This window comes from Phocoena sinus, chromosome X (genome assembly GCF_008692025.1).
Source record: "Phocoena sinus isolate mPhoSin1 chromosome X, mPhoSin1.pri, whole genome shotgun sequence".
Lineage (NCBI taxonomy): Eukaryota > Metazoa > Chordata > Mammalia > Artiodactyla > Phocoenidae > Phocoena > Phocoena sinus.
The window spans coordinates 128206161-128224463 of NC_045784.1; the positions used below are offsets into that span (position 1 = coordinate 128206161).

The following is an 18303-nucleotide window of genomic DNA, read 5'->3' on the forward strand; positions in this document are numbered from 1 at the left end:
ATATAATAATCTGACTTAAGGATGGGGATTCCCTCCTGCTGCTAACACTGCTGCCCAGCATCTTAAGGAGGTGTCAGGAACAGGCAAGTAGCTGGTCTGTGCACTTTGAGGCTGAGGCCAGAGCTGGGCCTGGAGCACCACAAAGGCAGTACTGGGTTTCTGGGAAAAGGCAGTGGGTATTAGCCCTTTTGGGAGATAGCTAATCCACTCATACATGGACACCATCTTAGGGAGCTGGTCACTGAGAGCCTACATTTTGAAGCCTGAGCATCATAAATGCCCCTTGAGGAATAGAGAGGGGTGTCATTTTACTTGAAATGGGCTGCTAAGGAGATTCAGTGAATGGGCCAGGTAGGGGAGAGGGCCAGCAAGGACCAATTCCCTGCAGCCTTCTATTTGGGCAAGGGGGAAGGAAAGACACTCTCTAGTTTGCTCCTGCTGCTGCTGCTGCTATTTTCCCCCAACTCCCTAGGCAAAGGCTGTGGGACCTCCTGGGGAACTGGGGAGGCTGCCCCACAGGGTACTAGCTGGTGCCTACAGGTTAAGGCAAACAAGCCAGTAGAGCACATTGAAGAAAAAGAAGGTGACTGGGAAAATCACTCGCGAGTAGTTATCAAGGCGGTAGACATGGATGAAGAGGCGGCCCTGCTGCCAGGTGCTGCCCTCACAAGTGGGGACTGTGCAGCAGTACTTCTCGCACCACTTGCAACAGCCACCAGGGCGAGGGGTGCTGCCTGGCCTGACGGACTGCCGGGCTGGGCAAGATGGGCCCTCCTCTTCCTCACTCTCCTCTTCCTCACTTTCCTCCTCCTCCTCGGGGTCCTCAATGTCGCACACAAAAGCTTCCGGATGCTCGATGACACGGACACGGGAAGGGGTTGGGTCACGTGCATGGGCACGAGGCTGAAAGGAACAAGGGAAGAAGTCAGAACAAGGCAAGGGAAGGTGAACCAAGCCTAGGTGCTGCCTCAGGGTTTCCTGGAGATTCCGTCCTTGGCACACTGTTTCTTGCCCCCCAGAATTCCCACCATCACATCAGAAAGTTTACTCAACTCCCCCCAAAGCCCCAGGTTACCCCCATCACTTGGTGAGCTGGCCACCCATGTGTCATGAGTCCTAGTGCCCTCACTTGCATGCCTCCGTACTCCAAAGCCTTGCCACCACTCCCATACCCAGCTCATACATGGCGAAGTTTCGGAGAACCACGGGACGCTGTCCGGTTGTAGGTCAGGAAGTTGAGCACAGCAAACTCCATCAGAGCACAGAAGCAGAAGATGAAGCAGATCGCAATATAGAAATCCAAGGCTGTGATATAGGAGACACGTGGGAAATTCTTCCGGGAAAAGGTGCCCAAAGTGGTCATGGTGAGTACAGAAGTGATCCCTGTGAAAGCACAGGAGTGGAGGTGGGCGGAGCTACTGCTCTATATATTACACTTTGGAAAGGACCCCTGAAAATGCAATTCTGTGCCTCATGTGTATGCTCACCTTACCCACTTACCTAAAGAAGTCCTGGCCGGAGCACAGTCTTTCTTGATCCAAAAGGAAATCCAGGAGATCATCGTGGTCACAGAAGAAGGAACATAGTTTTGAAAGGCCACAAAGCCAAACCTCCTGCTCACGTTGAAGAAAAGCGTCATGACTATGTAATCGCCTGGAAGATATTTTAAAAATATCACTTCATTACAGCATTGCCATGAGGGTCTCCCACACGCAAGACATGCATATTAAGGGTCCTATTGTTCAGCTCATGGGATGCCCACCACGGTCCTAGGATAGAGGCACATTAATCCAATGCCACACATGGAGGATCAGAAGAAGCCCGAGAGAAGACTCACAACAAGACCCGTGGTCAGTTAAGAGCTAAGCCAGGGCTAGAACCTTAATAACTTCTTTCTCAGTCTGCTGGCCCACATCGCACATCTGTCTTACCAGGGTGGGGGACAGAATAGTCAAATGAAAGCAGTAAATCAGTGAGGCTTCTAGATATCAGAACCACACAGTTAATGTCCAGATGGCTGACTGAGGCCTTTACAACCACTGAGGTGCCATATCTAGTCTGCAGAATCATTGCCTTATACATGCACTACTGGCCCTTACAATGTATACTCTCAGGAAATGAACTAAAAGTGATCTGTGGTGGGGGAAGCACAGAAGCTATTCAGTCTCCTTCCTATACATTCATATGCTGGTGAAATGCCTTAGTTAGCACTGTTCCATCAATGGCCAAAAGAAATCACTTGCCTACCCCAAACCTCTGATGGTTTCCTGCTCCACAGGAGCTACAGAATCAAGTCTACACTCTGTAATCTGACACTAAAGGCTCACCACAACCTGGCTCCAACTGACATCTTACATGTACACCCTACTCTAAGCTAACCCCCATTTACTCAGATTCCCTGAGATATCATGCATATATTTATACCAATATTCAAACCCTGGACTCCCTGTTCTTAGTCTATTACCCTAACCCAAATTGAGTGTTTCAAGAAAATAGAAGAATTAGTTGAAAGTGAAAATTTCAGTCAGCCCTCTAGATGTCAGGTCTGCAGAGTATACATCCACAAGGCAGACTGAGGTCTTCGCATTCATTGGGTATCATGTCCTTGATGTTGGCTCTCAGCCTAGATAGTGATGGCTCCTACAGGACCTGATGACAACCTATATCTACAGTTGGCATCTTCTACTGTACATTTCATGTTGCCTTATACTCTGACACACCCATCCCAAACACTCTGCATGCTCAGCATGACTCCAGGGATTTTGGAGTCTTTTCTGAGGCCAGAATATCCCTTTTTGCTCTCAACATCATGTTGGATTTATAATAGCTCAAATTCTGGCTCCTTAGTGAAGCTAAGCTCCAACTTTCCACCTCTGTGATGCTGTAGAATTCCCTGGCCTTGAGTTAGGTGGGTTTTTAAGCCCCTTCATGACAGGGCTCATCTGAGCCCTGTTGCTACGCTCCTGCCCATCCATGCACAGCACAGCTCGGAACCTAGCAGATGCTCAACAACTCTTGCTACTTCCTGGCAACAGCTTTGTAAGGCAGACTAGAACACTAACCTGTCCATGTGTCTTCCTATTTTAGAAAATAGATCACCTGCCCAGCAATTCTGGGTATGTTGGGACTGAATGAGAAGAGCAGCCTTTCCTACTCACCTTGTCAGCACTGACACTCAAGGGGCAAGACTTCTCAGAATCTTCTGGAAAAAGGCAAGGAAGTAGCCTGGGGTCAGTTGAATACCTGTGTCCAGAATAGTAGCTTTGTGGATAGAACTCCTCCTCCAGGGCTGCTGCAGGGACCACTCGCACTTGCCTACTATAGCCAGAATGTATTTATCAAGATCCTAGTTCCCTTGTCCTGGGGTCTTGACTGCAATTTAAGACAGCCCTACTCAGCTACAACCACTCCCCACAAAACTTTGCTGAGTTTATATATTCTTGTTACAACAAGATTTATTATCCTATCAGCTTTTTCTATTTTTATTTTATTTATTTCAGCAAAGAAGAACCTTCTCTACTTGTCAAGAGATGGGAATTTGTCCTTTAAGGCCAAGTGAAGGATATTAACACACACTTTCTTATTTCTGAGGAATGGAGGAGCATGGGTAAGGGAAAAAAGATACCTGGGGCTAAGGAGCCAAAGGGGGAAAAAAGCTAGAGATGCTTTCTGCTCTTATCTGCTTTAGCCAGACCACAGTTGGTCACTGCACTGTCAGAGGAACACAATCAAAAAGACTGTGTCCAGAGGACTGGGACTAGAAGGATGAGTGGAGCCAAAGCTTTGAAGAACAAGGGGGAGAAAAAAGAACTATGGTTGTATAGTCTGTAAAAGAATATGACCCAGGGCTGGAACCATAATACTAGTTCTTTTATCTTGACCCGGTGGAAGACTCACTGGACTTACTGTAAGCTCAGTATTTGTAGGGAAAAAGAACTAAGTCTAATGGGTGGAAGTTCCAGAGACTCCAATTTCAGATGAACAGGGAGATTTTTCTGATGAACAGAATTGTCTAGAGAAGGAAGAAACTCACTTGCGAGAAAGCAAAATCCTAATCATGGGTAAAATTCTATCAAAAGCTCAACAGCCAACAGTGAAAGATGACTCACTCAGTGGGGGCAAGGCTGGACTCTCTGAATGCCTCCTAAAGCAGGGATTCTCTGGTTGAAGGCCCAAGGTGGCCAGAGTAGCATGCTCCCACTTCATTCTGAACGCTTAGGGGCTGAGTACATATGGAGAGAACTGCCCAGGGACTGACTGAAAGAGTTTGGGTCCAGTCCCAAAGATAACTATGATACTGAAGAAACTATGATTCAAGATCAACTCATCTCTAGCAGAAGAGAAAAAAGCCCTTCTCCTTTCTCCCAAGAACCCTCTTCTCTCCCAAGGAGGACTGGTGCTTACCTATTGTCATTGCTTTGGTGATGATGCTGGCTCTGGGGCTTTGTAGTCACTAGGGCACCATTTTGAAACAATGCACAACCATCTACTAAACGGAACCACTAGTGACTTGAAAGCCCCTGGGCCTTGTCTCTTCTGCTGCTTTTTGATGATGGGTCCCCAACCTGTCTGGGGAAACTGAGGTGCAGAAAGGCAAGAGGCATGCCAATGGTTAGCTGGCAGAAGAGCAAGGGTCCTAAGTCAAAGGTAGTAAAATTGTTTACCCAGAGCCCCCGAGAAAAAGGAAAGCATTTGTAAAGCAGCTCTCTGCCCCTGCCTAGTGCTGTGCAAGCAAAGCTCTAGCCGGATGAGCATGAGCTATCCCTCACCCAGTGACCAATTCAACAAGTAAAGAAAAAGCAGATTTTCCGCCTAGCCACATGGAAGCAAAGCAAGATGCTTCCCATGGCAAATGGCTGGTTGGGTGACTGGTTCCATCCGTATTCTGGAAACGATGAGGGCAGTGCCGCCACTGCCCTGACTTGGTCAGTATGTGTGAAGAGGGTTTCCAGGGCTGCTCTGGGAGCAACGCTAGGGAGGTCCCTTGGCTCCTCATTCAGATCACCTAGGAACACAAGCAAAGACACTCACACCTAATTGGGAGCTAAAGTTTAAGAGACCCAGGACCCTCCCCTTTAGTCCTTGTTAGGGACAAGGTCAGAAAACCAGTGATCACCATGTCCACATTGAATCCACCATGAAGTCTTTCACAGGAATCTGTGCGTATCAGACCTGCTCCTTTAAAATAAATGTTGATATAGCAGCCACTGTAGCTGCTGAAACCTCCTCCATATTATCCCTGCCCTCACCTAGCTGATGACACAACTCAAGCCTCCACCTCCCATTAGGAAGGGCTTTGCATCCCACTCAACTAGAACCACTTGGATTGCTTCTGAGTATGGAGAAGTCACATGACCTCCATTTCCCAAAGTCATCCAAGTAGGTCAGTTGTAACAAAGACTTCGAAACTGAAGGGTCTGCATGAAAAACCTAGTTGCAAATTTTGACAGCAATAAAACTTAATCTACTTACCTACCCTCTGCGGGGCTTGGCAAAGCACTTACTTCTTTGCAGATGAGACTGAGATGTAGTTACAAAGTCTCAGTTTCCTCTGCAAACAGTTGTAAGTGCTTAGCATTTACAAAACAGGAGCCATGTTCTACAGTATTTTCATGGGATGATTACATAAGCATTTGGATGAATGGATGGCCACCTCCAGTCATCCCTACCACCCTCCTGGGCCTCTGCTGCCTAGCCCTGGCTCAAAGGCACACTTACCAGCTACGGTTGTGATAGTTTCAGTCGTGTTGCTCACTCCTATAAAATCAAACTGGAAGAGCTTCCAGGAATTACTTTCATTGATTTCAAGCTTGAAATTTTCCCACTTGTAGATGATCTCATTCTCAGGATATGAAACTGTAAGGCAACATGGGAAGGAGAGTCATGTGAGACTGGGAAGCCCAGCTGAGGTCTCCACCAGCATGGTGTCTGACTCTGGCCTCACCAGCTGTGGGACCTTACCTCTCTTACCTCATTGCTGAAGTCCATCCAATAAGTGCATTTACTGAGCATTCCTCAGTACCATGCCCTGTGCTGGACATACAGAAACAAGCAAGGCAGGAGCCCTGCTCTCAAGCACTCACATTTTATTGAGTAAGACAGTAAGTACACATCTGTAATTGTTGGAATATCTCTGAGAAGCCTCCGCCCGCCCGTGGGAGAGTGTGGAAACAAAGAAGGGAAAGATCAGTTGGGGACACACCCAGAAAAGATTCCAGAGAGTAGGTGACATTCCTAATAAGTCTTAAAAGTCCAATATAAACATTCTCTGTATGGATGAGGCTGAAGGGGTGAGGAGGGTGTTCTATGCACAGAAAGATGGAAATGCCTGATGTATTATGGAAATGTCAAAAGCTCAGGATGGCTAGCCCACAGAGGATGGATGAGGTATGTAGGAGTAGATAGCACGGGCCAGTTCATGAAGGGCCTTGAAGGCTATTCTAAGCAATTTGGAATTGATCGATGAGAGTTCAGGAAGGATTTGAAACTAAGAAGTGACCTAGTCTAGATGATGCTTCAGCTAGGTCACTCTAGTTCTTATACGAGGATGGCCTGTTGTCAGGGAGACCAGTTATGGGAGGCCAGTTCAGTAACCAGTGCACAATAAAATGAATGAAGGCAGGATTCGAAGCTGTGGCAGTGAGAATGCAGAGAAATAGGATCGACAGAGATTCAGGAGGGAACACCAACAGGATGTGTTGATTGAATAGATGGGGAGGTGAAGGAGAAAGAAGCATCAAAGTTCTTGGCTTGGACAACTGAGTGGGTGATGGTGCCTTTCGATGAGACAAATGGGAACACAGAAGCAACACATCTGTCTTGGGGGTAGAGGTTCGGTGGAGACCATATATTTAGTTTTGAACATGTTCAGCTTCAAAGTGAAGATGTTGCAAAGTCCAAGTGGAATATGACAAAGACCTAAACCAAGGTAGTAGTGACAGTGGAGATGGAAAGCAGACATACTTGAGATACACTTCAGAGGCTGGTGACTGATTTGAGGTGGGGTGGACAGGAGAGGGATGAACCCAACGTGAAGCCCAGGTTAAGAAACACAGTATTGTTAGCCGGAAAGGAGATGAGGATGGATTGGGAGGCCCTGGACAACTTTGGCACCATCTTAGGGGAAAAAGCAGAGGCAGAAAAATGTAAAAGGAAAGGATAAGAAAAAGAAGGGGCCCAGCATGATGACTCTGGGGCCCCAGAAACCTAAGAAGGTACTCACAGCTAGAGAAAGACAGAGGGCAAGAGTGAGAATCCATTGGAAATTTGAGCATGTGGAGTGAGCAGCCAGCATCAATGGTCATCCTGGAAGGGAGAAAGGAGCCTCATTAGGCTGACCCTGAACACTTAGGTAGCCACCCAGCTTGGGCCTGGGGACCACCACCAATGTGTGGCAATGGTGGGAGCTGAGACAAAGAGCTCAAAGGAGAGACAAAAAGAGAGGAAGAACAGCTTGGAAATATCTGGCTACTCGGGTCTCCATCATCAGAGAAACGTATGGACTAACTTAGATGGAATTTTGCTTCTTTCCCATCCCACCTTCAAGGACCTGCCAACACTCTCCCACCCTTTATTGCCTCCCTGCCACCTTATCACCTGTACACAACCTTTCCCAGCCAGGCATTCAAGTATCCAGCCTGGTCTTAGGTATCTTTCCAACTGCTGTGTTGCTGCTCCGCCTGGACAATTCCACCACTGTGGACGTGTCTTTACATCAGTGCCCACTTGGGGTGGAACTGTCTACACAACACAGTCACCGTGCTACATTCTAGTTGGGGGAGCTCTGGACTTGGAGCCAAGTAACTAGATATCAGTCCAAGCTCTGCTACAAACTTGGTGTGTGGTCTTAAGCAATATCTTTCTATTTTGAGGCCTTAGTGTGTGTGTCAGCACATGAGGGGATTGAGCTCATGGTCTAGGAAAGCTGGAAGGGCCCTTAGAAGTATCATTCAGGATGAAACCTCTGCCCATGTTTCTTTGGCAAAAATTCTCAGGAGGGGAAGAAGAGTCTCAAGAGGCAAGACTCCAGAGCCTTGACATACCTGATTGTGTACAACACCTTGCCATCCTTGTGGATGCGGACCATCTGGTTGGGCATGGTGATCGAATGCTCTTGGGTCCTCTTAGAATTCCTAAAAAAGGTGTCTGGGATCCATAACAGGCTCACCAAGTTGCCATTCAGAACAAAGCTTTCAAAGCTGCCATTGAAACGAAGGCGTTCATCATACCAAGTCTGGTAGAAGGTGATGTCAATGGTGTATTCCTGGTGGCAAGGATAGAAAAGCACACATTTGGGGCTATGCAGGCAAAGAACATTCCCATGCCATCCTGTGATGGGCCTATCAAGTAGATAGGGACCCACTTAGGTTTGCACAGAGGAAAACAGCATGAGTTTGGCTGTAGGATGTTTTCTATTTCCAGGTATTCCCAAAAGAAAAAAACATTCCTGAATGAACAACAATCTGGGAAGATGCATTTAATCCAGAAACACACAGGTAATGGCGGCTTAATTGTACAGGCTGGGCTCATCACGTCACTACTCCCTTGTAGCAGGCCAACACCCACTCAGCCCCCATATTTCCATAGCAAATCAAAGATCTCAGGTCAAAATCATTCCAAACATTTACAAACACACACACTTTTGATTGCATACAGTGAAGTTGCCCCTTTGAGCTTTTATTTGGGGAGCACAGATGTTAATTAACCCATGATTATTTGGTCTCTAGATATTGCATAGCCCATAAATTATTTTTTTTGAAGATAAGGATTCAATTTAATAAAACTTTACCACTCACAGACATGCAGAGAGAGGTAGTCTGAGGTTTGAGTAGCAACTAATTAAAGAAATTTTAAGGGATTGTAGTATTTAACCAAAACATTTACAGTCAGCCCTCTGTATCTGTGGGTTCCACATCTGCAGATTCAAATCCCCCCAAAAATTCCAGAAAGTTCCAAAAAGCAAAACTTGAATTTGTCCCTCACTCGCAACTATTTACATAGCATTTACATTGTATTTGGTGTCATAAGTAATCTAGAGATGATTTAAAGTTTACAAGAGGATGTGCACAGGTTATATGTAAATACTACACCATTTTATATAAGGGACTTGAGCATCCTCAGATTTTGGTATCTGTGGAGGGTGGGAGGTGTCCTAGAACCAATCTGCAACATATTCTGAGGGAGGATTGTATTGAGAGTTTTCTATGTACCAGACACATACTATGTGAACAAAATTCTCATGATTGGACTCTCAAGAAGCTTACAATTCTCATTAGCCTATAAATTATTAAACATCAAAAAGAATTTTTAATAGCAAGAAGCATGAGAAGCTAGAAATCTCACCACTGGTATTGAAGAGAGAAAAAACAGACTGTAATAGAACTGAAGGAAGCTGCTGGAACAGCAAGTACCAGAACTATGCCAAGGTAGAACCTTGAGGGCTAGGCCAATCTCCTTTATTTTAGAGGTAGCAACACTGAGGCTCAGAGAGAAAGGAGCCTCAAAGTTCAAAGTCAAACAGTTCATGGGAACATACTGGTTCTGATGCTCAGAGCACCGTTAACATGGCCTTGCCCTGGGACGACCTTCACCCATCTTCCTCTCCAGTGCTTACTTCACTTGCTCCAAGAATCCCTTTAGGATCAAGGTCCAGTTTTCCTCTGCAGGACCCCTAGGTCTTTCCCCTGAGTTATCCTGCATCAAACAATGAACACCAACTGGAAACCCACAACCTGGGAGGCCTGTAGAGCCCTCAGGGTGGGGATGCAGAGGGTCAATACAATCCCTGCTTGCCTTTGCTGATCAGGCCAAAAGGTGGTGAGAGCCACTGCAAAATTGCAGGGAGCCAGACCCCCAGGCCGAGAATGTTCCCTCGAGGAGTCCAGAGCATCACACAGAACAAAGCTGGCAGCCTGGCTACCATTCACATGGGAGCCCCCAGCCCTGCCCTGCCCAGCCACACCAGCCTTCACAAGTGGCCTTCAGGGTGGCTCTGCAGTCCTAAGTGGCTGGCAGTTTCAAATTGGCCTACAGAACTTCTGGGTAGCCAGAGGAAGCCTTCCCCTCTACAATCCACGCCTGGCTCCTGCTCTTTGTTAGAGTGTTTCAAATGAGCATTTAATTTCTATTTAACAAGATTCCAATTGTAACTTCACTACACATCAACTGATAACTAACAGTTCAGTTTTTCCCCAGTTTGACAAGGGGGCTTGTTTTCTCTCCCTGAGGACAAATTCTGAGCTCTACACAACTTCTGATTGACTGAAGGATGTTGGAACTCCTCCTCACCAAGCACTGGACTCTACAGAATCACCAGAGAAAAGTAGCCTGTACAAGGACTGGGACCTCCCACAGCTTTAAAGAACTATTTGGAAGTATGTAGAAGGCCAGACTTCTCTGGGAAATTTAATACCACATAAGTGTTTGGAATGTTCTAAAGGCACTTGGCCCAGGCGATAGCACTATGTTACCAGCCAAAGAAAATCAAATTGTTGGCTCCTCTTTGGACCAGCTCTGTGTTGCATGCCAGGTTCGGTGACTGCTGGGTTATTAAACTGTATCTCTCAGGCTTGTCAGGTATCATCACTTCAGGTGAGCCCAATGTTGCCAACATTAGTAGGCATAGAGCAAAGAGGGATAGGGTATTCAGCTACTGTGAGTGGGGCTGCTGCTCTGCTGCCACACAGGCTCTTGCAGATGATAGAAATAGGTTTCCCAAAATTATATCTTACGCAAACAGCAAGGAGATTGTAGCCACAGATTTTCTACTACTCTTTAGGCCACTTTCTCCATCCCCCCACCAATGATCTGAAAGGTCCCTTTCCTATTAACAGTAAACAGTGGCCATGATGGTGGACCAGAAGAACTCAACCTCTGGCTCAGAACCCAGCGTTTCTTAGTTTATCAACAATTCTAATCAAACTGATTGCTAAATTCATACTCACTTAGTGGTAAGCACATTGATAACAGCAAAAACAGTAAATCTGACATCAAGGGAAGAGGAAAAAAAGAGCTTTAAAATGTCAACAGAAACTCAAAAAGATCTGTCTCCTCTCATGTTTCTCTTCTTCCTTGTTATTTCCCAAAAGTTTATGGCTTTTCCATCTTCAGCAGTTTTTCTCATGCTCTTGCTCACTCTAAGGGAAGCCACCTGCCACATGGAGAGGCCCACATGGCAAGGACTGTGGAAGGCCTACAGACAGCAGCCAGAGAAGAACTGGACCCTGCCAACAACCATGTGAGAACTTGGAAGTGGATCCTCCCTTAGTCGAGTCTTCAGATGAGACCCCAGCCCCAACTGACACCTTAACTGCAGCCTTGTGAGACCCTGAAACAGAGGACCCAGCTAAGTCATGCCTGGATTCCTAACCCACAGGAGCTGTGACCTAATGACTACTTGTCATTTTAAAACACTGTGTTTTAGGGTAATTTTTTTGCATAGCCATATATAAGTACATTGTGCCTCAAGAACTAGGCAGCCAAACAAAGCATCACAGTGGGAAAACCCACTCTTCCACTCAGCCTATGTAAACACCTTGATCTTCCATGAATGTTTACTTACCTTTGAGTGTCTATTTGCAAGTGCCATCTCAGAGCCTAGACTCTGAGCTCACCCACTCACATGGTGCTTCTTGGGTACCAGTGTGTATACTAAAACTGTGTCTGACTTGAGCCAGGTCAAGATTATGGCTGTGATGGAGTTGGTTACCACAGCCTTCCTCATTATCAGGCTCCGCAGATGAAAGTAACATTTGCAGAACATCTTTTATAATTCGTTTGCTCAGCTAATATATACTGGGTCCCTGACATCAAGAAACCCATAGTTGACAGAGCAAGGCAGACAGAGTACATAATTACAGTACAGTGAGGTAGAGAAGGTCAGGTAAACAAGTGTGATATAAGTTGAAGGATAAGGTAGAAAATTGGAACAATGCCATCCCAAAGTGGAAACAGCTTGAACAAAGGCTCAGAAGTACCAGATAGCCTGGGAACACCCGTATGCTAGTGTGACTAGTGCATGTGGTCTCTAAAGGGTGAAAAGAAATAAAAATAGAGCCCTGGGTTGGCTCTAGCCATGGAGAGCCCTGACTGCTAGAATGTGGGGTTGAACTTCATGCTTTAAGCAGGGTCAGGACTGCAGGAGGCACATCTATTAGGAGGCCAGGTTAGTAGGTAGATTGGGGGGTAGGCAGGGACCTTGTGTTTTGTATATATCAAGTGGGAGATAATGGAGGCTAACTGGGGACAGTAGTGACACTGGGATGATAGCAACAGAAAGAAAAAGACAAATACTGTATGCTAACACATATATATGGAATTTAAGGGAAAAAAACGTCATGAAGAACCTAGGGGCAAGACGGGAATAAAGACAGTTACTAGAGAATGGATTTGAGGATATGGGGAGGGGGAAGGGTAAGCTGTGACAAAGCGAGAGAGTGGCATGGACATATATACACTATCAAATGTAAAATAGTGGGAAGCAGCGACATAGCACAGGGAGATCAGCTCGGTGCTTTGTGACCACCTCCAGGGATGGGATAGGGAGGGTGGGAGGGAGGGAGACGCAAGAGGAAGGAGATATGGGAACATGTGTATATGTATAACTGATTCACTTTGTTATAAAGCAGAAACTAACACACCATTATAAAGCAGTTATACTCCAATAAAGATGTAAAAAAAAAAAAAAAAGGAAAGAAAGAAAAGGAGACAAGGAACTAGGGCAAAATTAGAGAAACACTCCTAGAGGAAGAGTTGGTAACTACAGGCTTAAGTCCAAAAAAATTCATTATCAGAAGAAAAGAGCAATCCATTGTGTTGTTTAAAGTTGCTTTATTATTTTTATTTTGAATGAAAGACAGGAAGATACAGTCAGGATTCTGAAGGTCCTCTTCAGGCAGCAAGGGACTTGTTCCTTTCAGCCTCCTTCTCAAGTCCATGTTGGTTAAAATCTCTCCCCCAAAAAACTCTTGTTACAGACACACAGAAAAAACAAGTATGTGAAAGCCCCACTATAATCAAAGCTCAGTACTCACCATGTCCAGGATAGAGATAGGCCCAAGGGTGTTGACAGAGAGCTCGACAGTGACCACAGTGGGCCTCTCTGTAAAGTAAGCAGAAGTGGCAGAGGTAAGTGTTAAACAGAAGCATGGGGCAGGGGAGGGTGTGGTCAGTGGGGAATAAAGGGGGTAAGGGTTGGACTACATGGTTTCAACATCCGATACCATTTCTTTCTTTATTCTTTCATGGCAAGATCCAATTCATAGACTGTTAAGAGCTGAACATACCTCGAAGGTCAATCACCTAGTCCAGTCATCTCATTTTATAGTTGGACAAACTGAGGGTGAGAGAAGGGAAAAATCTAGACCAAGGTCAATGGCATTGCTGAGACTAGAGTTGACATCTCTTACCTGGCAGGTCAGCAAAAGTTGTTCCTGCCCACATGCAGGGCACTATTACCTACACCCCAGGCCCATTCTCCACACTTAGGCCCTCAATCCTCCTCCCCTCTGGGGTGGGGGAGAACTATGTTCTGCTACTCACCGCCAATGCCAGGGCGCAGTTTGTAGTCATAGTTATTCAAGATACCATCCAGGATTTCAGTGGCTGTTGGCATTTTGCCAAGTCTGTCATGGGTATCAGTAGCAGTGGGCTTTATTTCTTCAGGGGGGAGTTCCTTATCAGGAGCCTGGGGTTTGGGGCCATAGACATCATCATCACTGGCAGAGGGTCCCTTCTCTGATTCAACATGAGGTCCTTCAATCCTAGAACATAAAAACAAACAAGTGAAGCTCTGTCCTCTGCTCTGTAGGGGACCCAGCTGGTACTTCTTGGGATGGAAGCAAACCAAAATAAGCCTGCAACCCAGGGCATAGTTAAAGAATGACTGGTAACAGTAAATTAAGAGCCAGTAACAGATTATTCTTGTTAATTTCTTCTAAAGCTGCTGCTCTCTGGGAACTTCCCATGCTATCCTTTTTTTATGGTCATACTTTATTTTTAAAAAATCAATAACAAAAGCAAGTTTGAGATTTTAAAATAATTTTTAACGTAAAATCAAGAGGGTATTGGTGTATGAGCTCTGGCCAATCAGCTGCCATTACTAGCCTTGGTCTTAGTCTGCCTGACTAGTGACACCTGGGAGCAAATGGGCAGGCAGAGGGCCAGGATTGCTGAGGAATGCTCAGGAAAGCCACAGCACTCTCTCCCAGCGGGGGCTAGGACATTGGGAAAATTCTGCATTTCTTTGCTTTTGGGATACTCCATTGCATTGGAGTTGGGGGCTGGGGGTAGGGGAAGCTCTGAGCACTGAGAAAAGACAAAGACTGTCATTCAGGAAATAGATGGTCAACAGGAGTCCAACCTGAGTGCCACAACCATGCACCACAGCCAAAAAATAATATAAAGAATTAAACTAAAATTTTTTTAAAACTTAAAAAAGCCATCTGCTAATGTATGAAGCTCACTGATGGTGTTAGAAATCAGGGCCATGCTACCTTTGCTGGGAGGCAGTGAGGAAGGGGGCACCAGGGGGTGTCTTGATACCAGTGTGATCATTTTCTGACAACTCATCAGCCGTGCACTTATGATCTGAGCACTTTTCTGCATATATGTTCTAATTCAATAAAAAGTATTTTGAAATCTGCAAATATATGGACCTTATTTGAATCCTGATTTTAAAAGGCAAACCATAAAAAGCAAAACAGACACAACACAACAAAAAAATATTTATGACACAAAAAGGAAGATTTGAATACTGACTGGTTAGTTTCTTCAGCATGAAGAAGTTATTCTAAAAATGCTGGTGTGATAGTGGTATTTTATTATGTTTTTGAAGTCCTTATGATTAGAAATACATACTAGAATAATTGCATATGAAATTATATGATGTCTGAGATTTGCTTTAAAAGAATTTAAGCTGGAAATGGAGAGTGGGTGGGATACAGAGAAAATAAGACTGGCTATGAGTTGATAATTAATGAGGCTGGTGATGGGTACATGGAAATTCACTCTACTGTTATATGTCTTTGAAAAAAATTTATAATTAAAAGCTTTTTAAAAAGCCATCATCAAAATTAATCTGTGATGTTGGAAGGCAGGAGAGTGTTTTCCTTTGGGGAGAAGGGTGTACTTGGAGGGGGAATGTGGTGAAGCTTTTGAGGGGTGGGGGAGTGGGCTGGCAATGTTCTATTTCCTGGTCTAGGTGCTGGTTACATGGGCATGTTTACTTTGTGAAAATCTACTCCTGATTTTTACACTTTTATATTCTGTTACACTTCCAAAATGATTTTATTTTTACAAAGGCAATTGGACAACTTGCTTCTGCAAATAAGGGGTTAACAAGGCAGGAGACGGGGGCATGGTCTCTGTACTGCAGACCAAGGAACTGCCAACTTGAGCAGCAAAATGCGTTTTCCTGCAGTATTTCAAGCTCTTAGAATTGCTTAACTGGCATACAGATGTGCCAAGTCTATGCCATTTCTTATGTCTGAAGTGGCTAATTCCCACTGTGGGCAAGGGAAGAACTGGGCTTGGGAAAAGCAGTTTCCATTTCCAAATATCATATCCAGAGATGTCCTCTTTCCCTGAGGCTTTTCCCCCAGTCCTCTGAGTAGATCATGCCAGCCACCGTGGGAGGGGAGGAGGGAGAACTAGGGAACTGGCATCCTGCAAAATGAGTGACTTGAATGGGAGCAAGGCATGATCAGGACTGGCACTGTTAGCCAAGACCACCCAAGAGCCTGCAATGACCCCTCCCAGAAGTCCAAAGTCAACAACAAAACCCCGAGGTTCAAGAGGCAAACAAAGAAGCAAAGGCCCTAAGACCACCAAAGCCTTTCTGCTCCCAGACTACGTCTGCTATGAAAGTGAGATCAGAGGGTCTTGAGGTTGCTGTCATCCTACAAATAGCTTTTGTCAGTAAAAAAATTTCAAATGAACAACAACAACAACAAAAAACACCCTCATCCTGGGATCCTTGGGGTTAAGGAGCTGCTGACAATGTATACCTTTCCTCAGCTAGCCATTAAGCCCACTTTCAAAGCTAGAAATAATAGAAAAGTGAAAATACTCATGCACTGGACTAGTGGGATCTTTCCATGGGGGCTTTTCAGGCATCCACAATCCTCTAGATGTGATGATCTAAGATGGAGGTGAATTTCTGCAACCCCTCCCCCATAAGGATGCTCAGTCAACTAGCTAGGGAGAGGGAAGGGACCATGAGAAGGGCCACTGGATTGTATTTTTCCAAATCAGTCCTCTTTTTCGCCTTACAGATAGAGAAACTGAGGCCCAAATGGGGGGAGGGGCTGTGCCCAAAGTCACACAAGTGATTTTAAGCTGAGCCTGGACCAGAGGGAGGTGGTTCAAGGTGGCCCTTGCCAGCACACCCCGCTGCCACCTCCCCATCTCTTTAATGACATCACAGGTTGCCCTGCTGACAGTGTCTGAACGTCAGTTACTGCAGCCCTTCCCCCTGGCTGGAAGGTTAGTTTCCATCACAACGGCCCCTCTTCTCTGCTGTTTTCCTCTCTGCTCCCTCTCCCTCCTTCTGCACCACAGACCCCCTCTTTTGCCCTAACCAGTCACCATGTCATCTCTCCCAACCAGTCCAATTCACATCTGGAGTGATGTGGATGACTGGAAATTCCTAGCACGCATTCAGAAATATTTACCAAGCCCCCTGATGAGGCCAGCCCCTCCACTCCCCAGTGCACCAATGAGTCAGCATGGAGCCCCACAGCCCCTCCCTTGAGGAGCTAAAGCATTTTGGGGTGGGGAGAGAATCCATCTCCCCTCTCCCCCTCCCCAAAACAGAAAAGCAAGACAAGTCCAGTGACATGGAGGCTTCTAGAATTCTGGAAAGATCAGGAAGCTTAGGAACTTGTGACAGTTTGTGCCCAATGGGAAATCATCTCAAAAATATGAAGCAGTCATCTTCCACCCTCAAAAGCCAGAAATGCAAGGGACAACCTTCCTGGCAAAGGTGTGAGGGAAGCTGGCTGCTCAGGGGAAACCTGCTGCTAGTCTTTGGAAAAGCGGAGAGGTATTGAAATGCAGGACCCAAACCACAGACCTAAGAGATTACCATTTCTGGCCTCTGGCTCCCATCTGCGCAAGACCCAGCAGGGTGTCTGGGGAGATAAGGGCGGAAGAGAGAAGCTGGCAGCAGAGGGGGGATGAGGTGGACAGCTGGGGTGGGAACTCTTAGACTAAACCAGGGCTCCTGCCTGGGACTGGCACCAAGAGGAGTGGTGGGAAGGGAAGTAAGTAAAGTCAGAGTTGTCTGGCACAGTGCCTGGTACTCACTAGGCGCTCAGGAAAAAAAAAAAAAATATATATATATATATTTTTTTTTTTTTATTTTTTTTTTGAACGAGAGGACAGACTAGTCAACACTCAAACATTTTAAGCGCAGTTTCCACCCACTGCCCGCACGACTTTCTGGGCGCCACCTTCCCAAAGTCCCCCAGTCCCCCCAGTCCCCAGAAGCGCAAGCCTGCCCTGGCCACTCGCCTCTTCCCTCGAAAGGCTCAGAAAGGGAGGGACGTGCTCTCTCGTTCCCCAGCCGCCGCGGTGGTTTGGAGAGCGGGAGTCCCGAGGAGTAGAGGGAGGGGGGACAGGAGCGGCCAGGTGACAGGCGTCCTGTCTTCCTTCCTGGGAGCCCCTTCAGGGGCCCAGGGAGCTCGTCCTAGGGGAAGCGGTGCGGAGGCTTGCGGCGCGCGTCGAGGGGACGTAGGACCAGGCTAGACCGTGCGAGGGCCAGGGGCAGAGTGGGCGCGGGGCTCGAGGAACACGGGGTGCGGGCGTCTCAGGAGCCGGCCTCGCTCCCGGAGAGAGGGAGCTGGGCTCGGAGGGATCCTGAGTCCTGGGTTGGAGACTTACCTCGACGGAAGGATTATGAACGTGCCCAGTAGGATCAGGAGAACTTTGGTCAACATCGTGGCGGGGACCGGCGCGACCACCTGTGCGGAGGTCGCTGCGCAAGGTCTGGCCGCACTGAGCGCAGTGTGGAGGGTTTTGTTGGGCTCCAACTTTCACTCCTCCCACTTGCCCCGCCCCACGCCCCCCATCCTGGCCCCACCCCCTAAGCCCCGATGGAAATCTCCGACGACGTGTTTGCTGCTGCGGAGGGAGGGGAAGGCTCCGGCGGGTGTGGGGAGGAGGGAGAGGAGGAAGGAGCCCTGTCGCCAAGGCCCCCCGCCCCCCGCCGCCACCACCGCAGCGCTGCCAGACAGCCAGGAGCGGGGGATGCGGGGGAGGGAGGAAGAGGCGAGCCTGCGGTGTGCGGGCCCCAGGCAGGGAACC

The 18303-nt window shown here is 46.9% G+C and overlaps 1 protein-coding gene across 1 annotated transcript; it reads right to left on the reverse strand.

Annotated features, from left to right (window-relative positions):
• Positions 1-534: 534 nt before the first annotated feature.
• On the reverse strand, positions 535-17936 carry GABRE (gamma-aminobutyric acid type A receptor subunit epsilon). Its single transcript, XM_032620350.1, has 9 exons — positions 17881-17936; positions 13540-13760; positions 13032-13099; positions 8043-8263; positions 7223-7305; positions 5719-5856; positions 1501-1653; positions 1184-1383; positions 535-903 (listed from the first exon to the last, which is right to left on the reverse strand). The coding sequence occupies exons 1-9, from the start codon at positions 17934-17936 to the stop codon at positions 535-537; spliced, it is 1509 nt and encodes a 502-aa protein (XP_032476241.1).
• Between the last annotated feature and the right edge of the window lie 367 nt (positions 17937-18303).

Coding starts and splice junctions, on each gene's coding strand:
- GABRE (XM_032620350.1), bottom strand. CDS start 17,936: ATGTTGACCAAAGTTCTCCTGATCCTACTGGGCACGTTCATAATCCTT. Junction 13,761..17,880: donor TTCATAATCCTTCCGTCGAG/GTAAGTCTCCAA, acceptor TTTATGTTCTAG/GATTGAAGGACCTCATGTTG. Junction 1,384..1,500: donor TCCGGCCAGGACTTCTTTAG/GTAAGTGGGTAA, acceptor GTGCTTTCACAG/GGATCACTTCTGTACTCACC.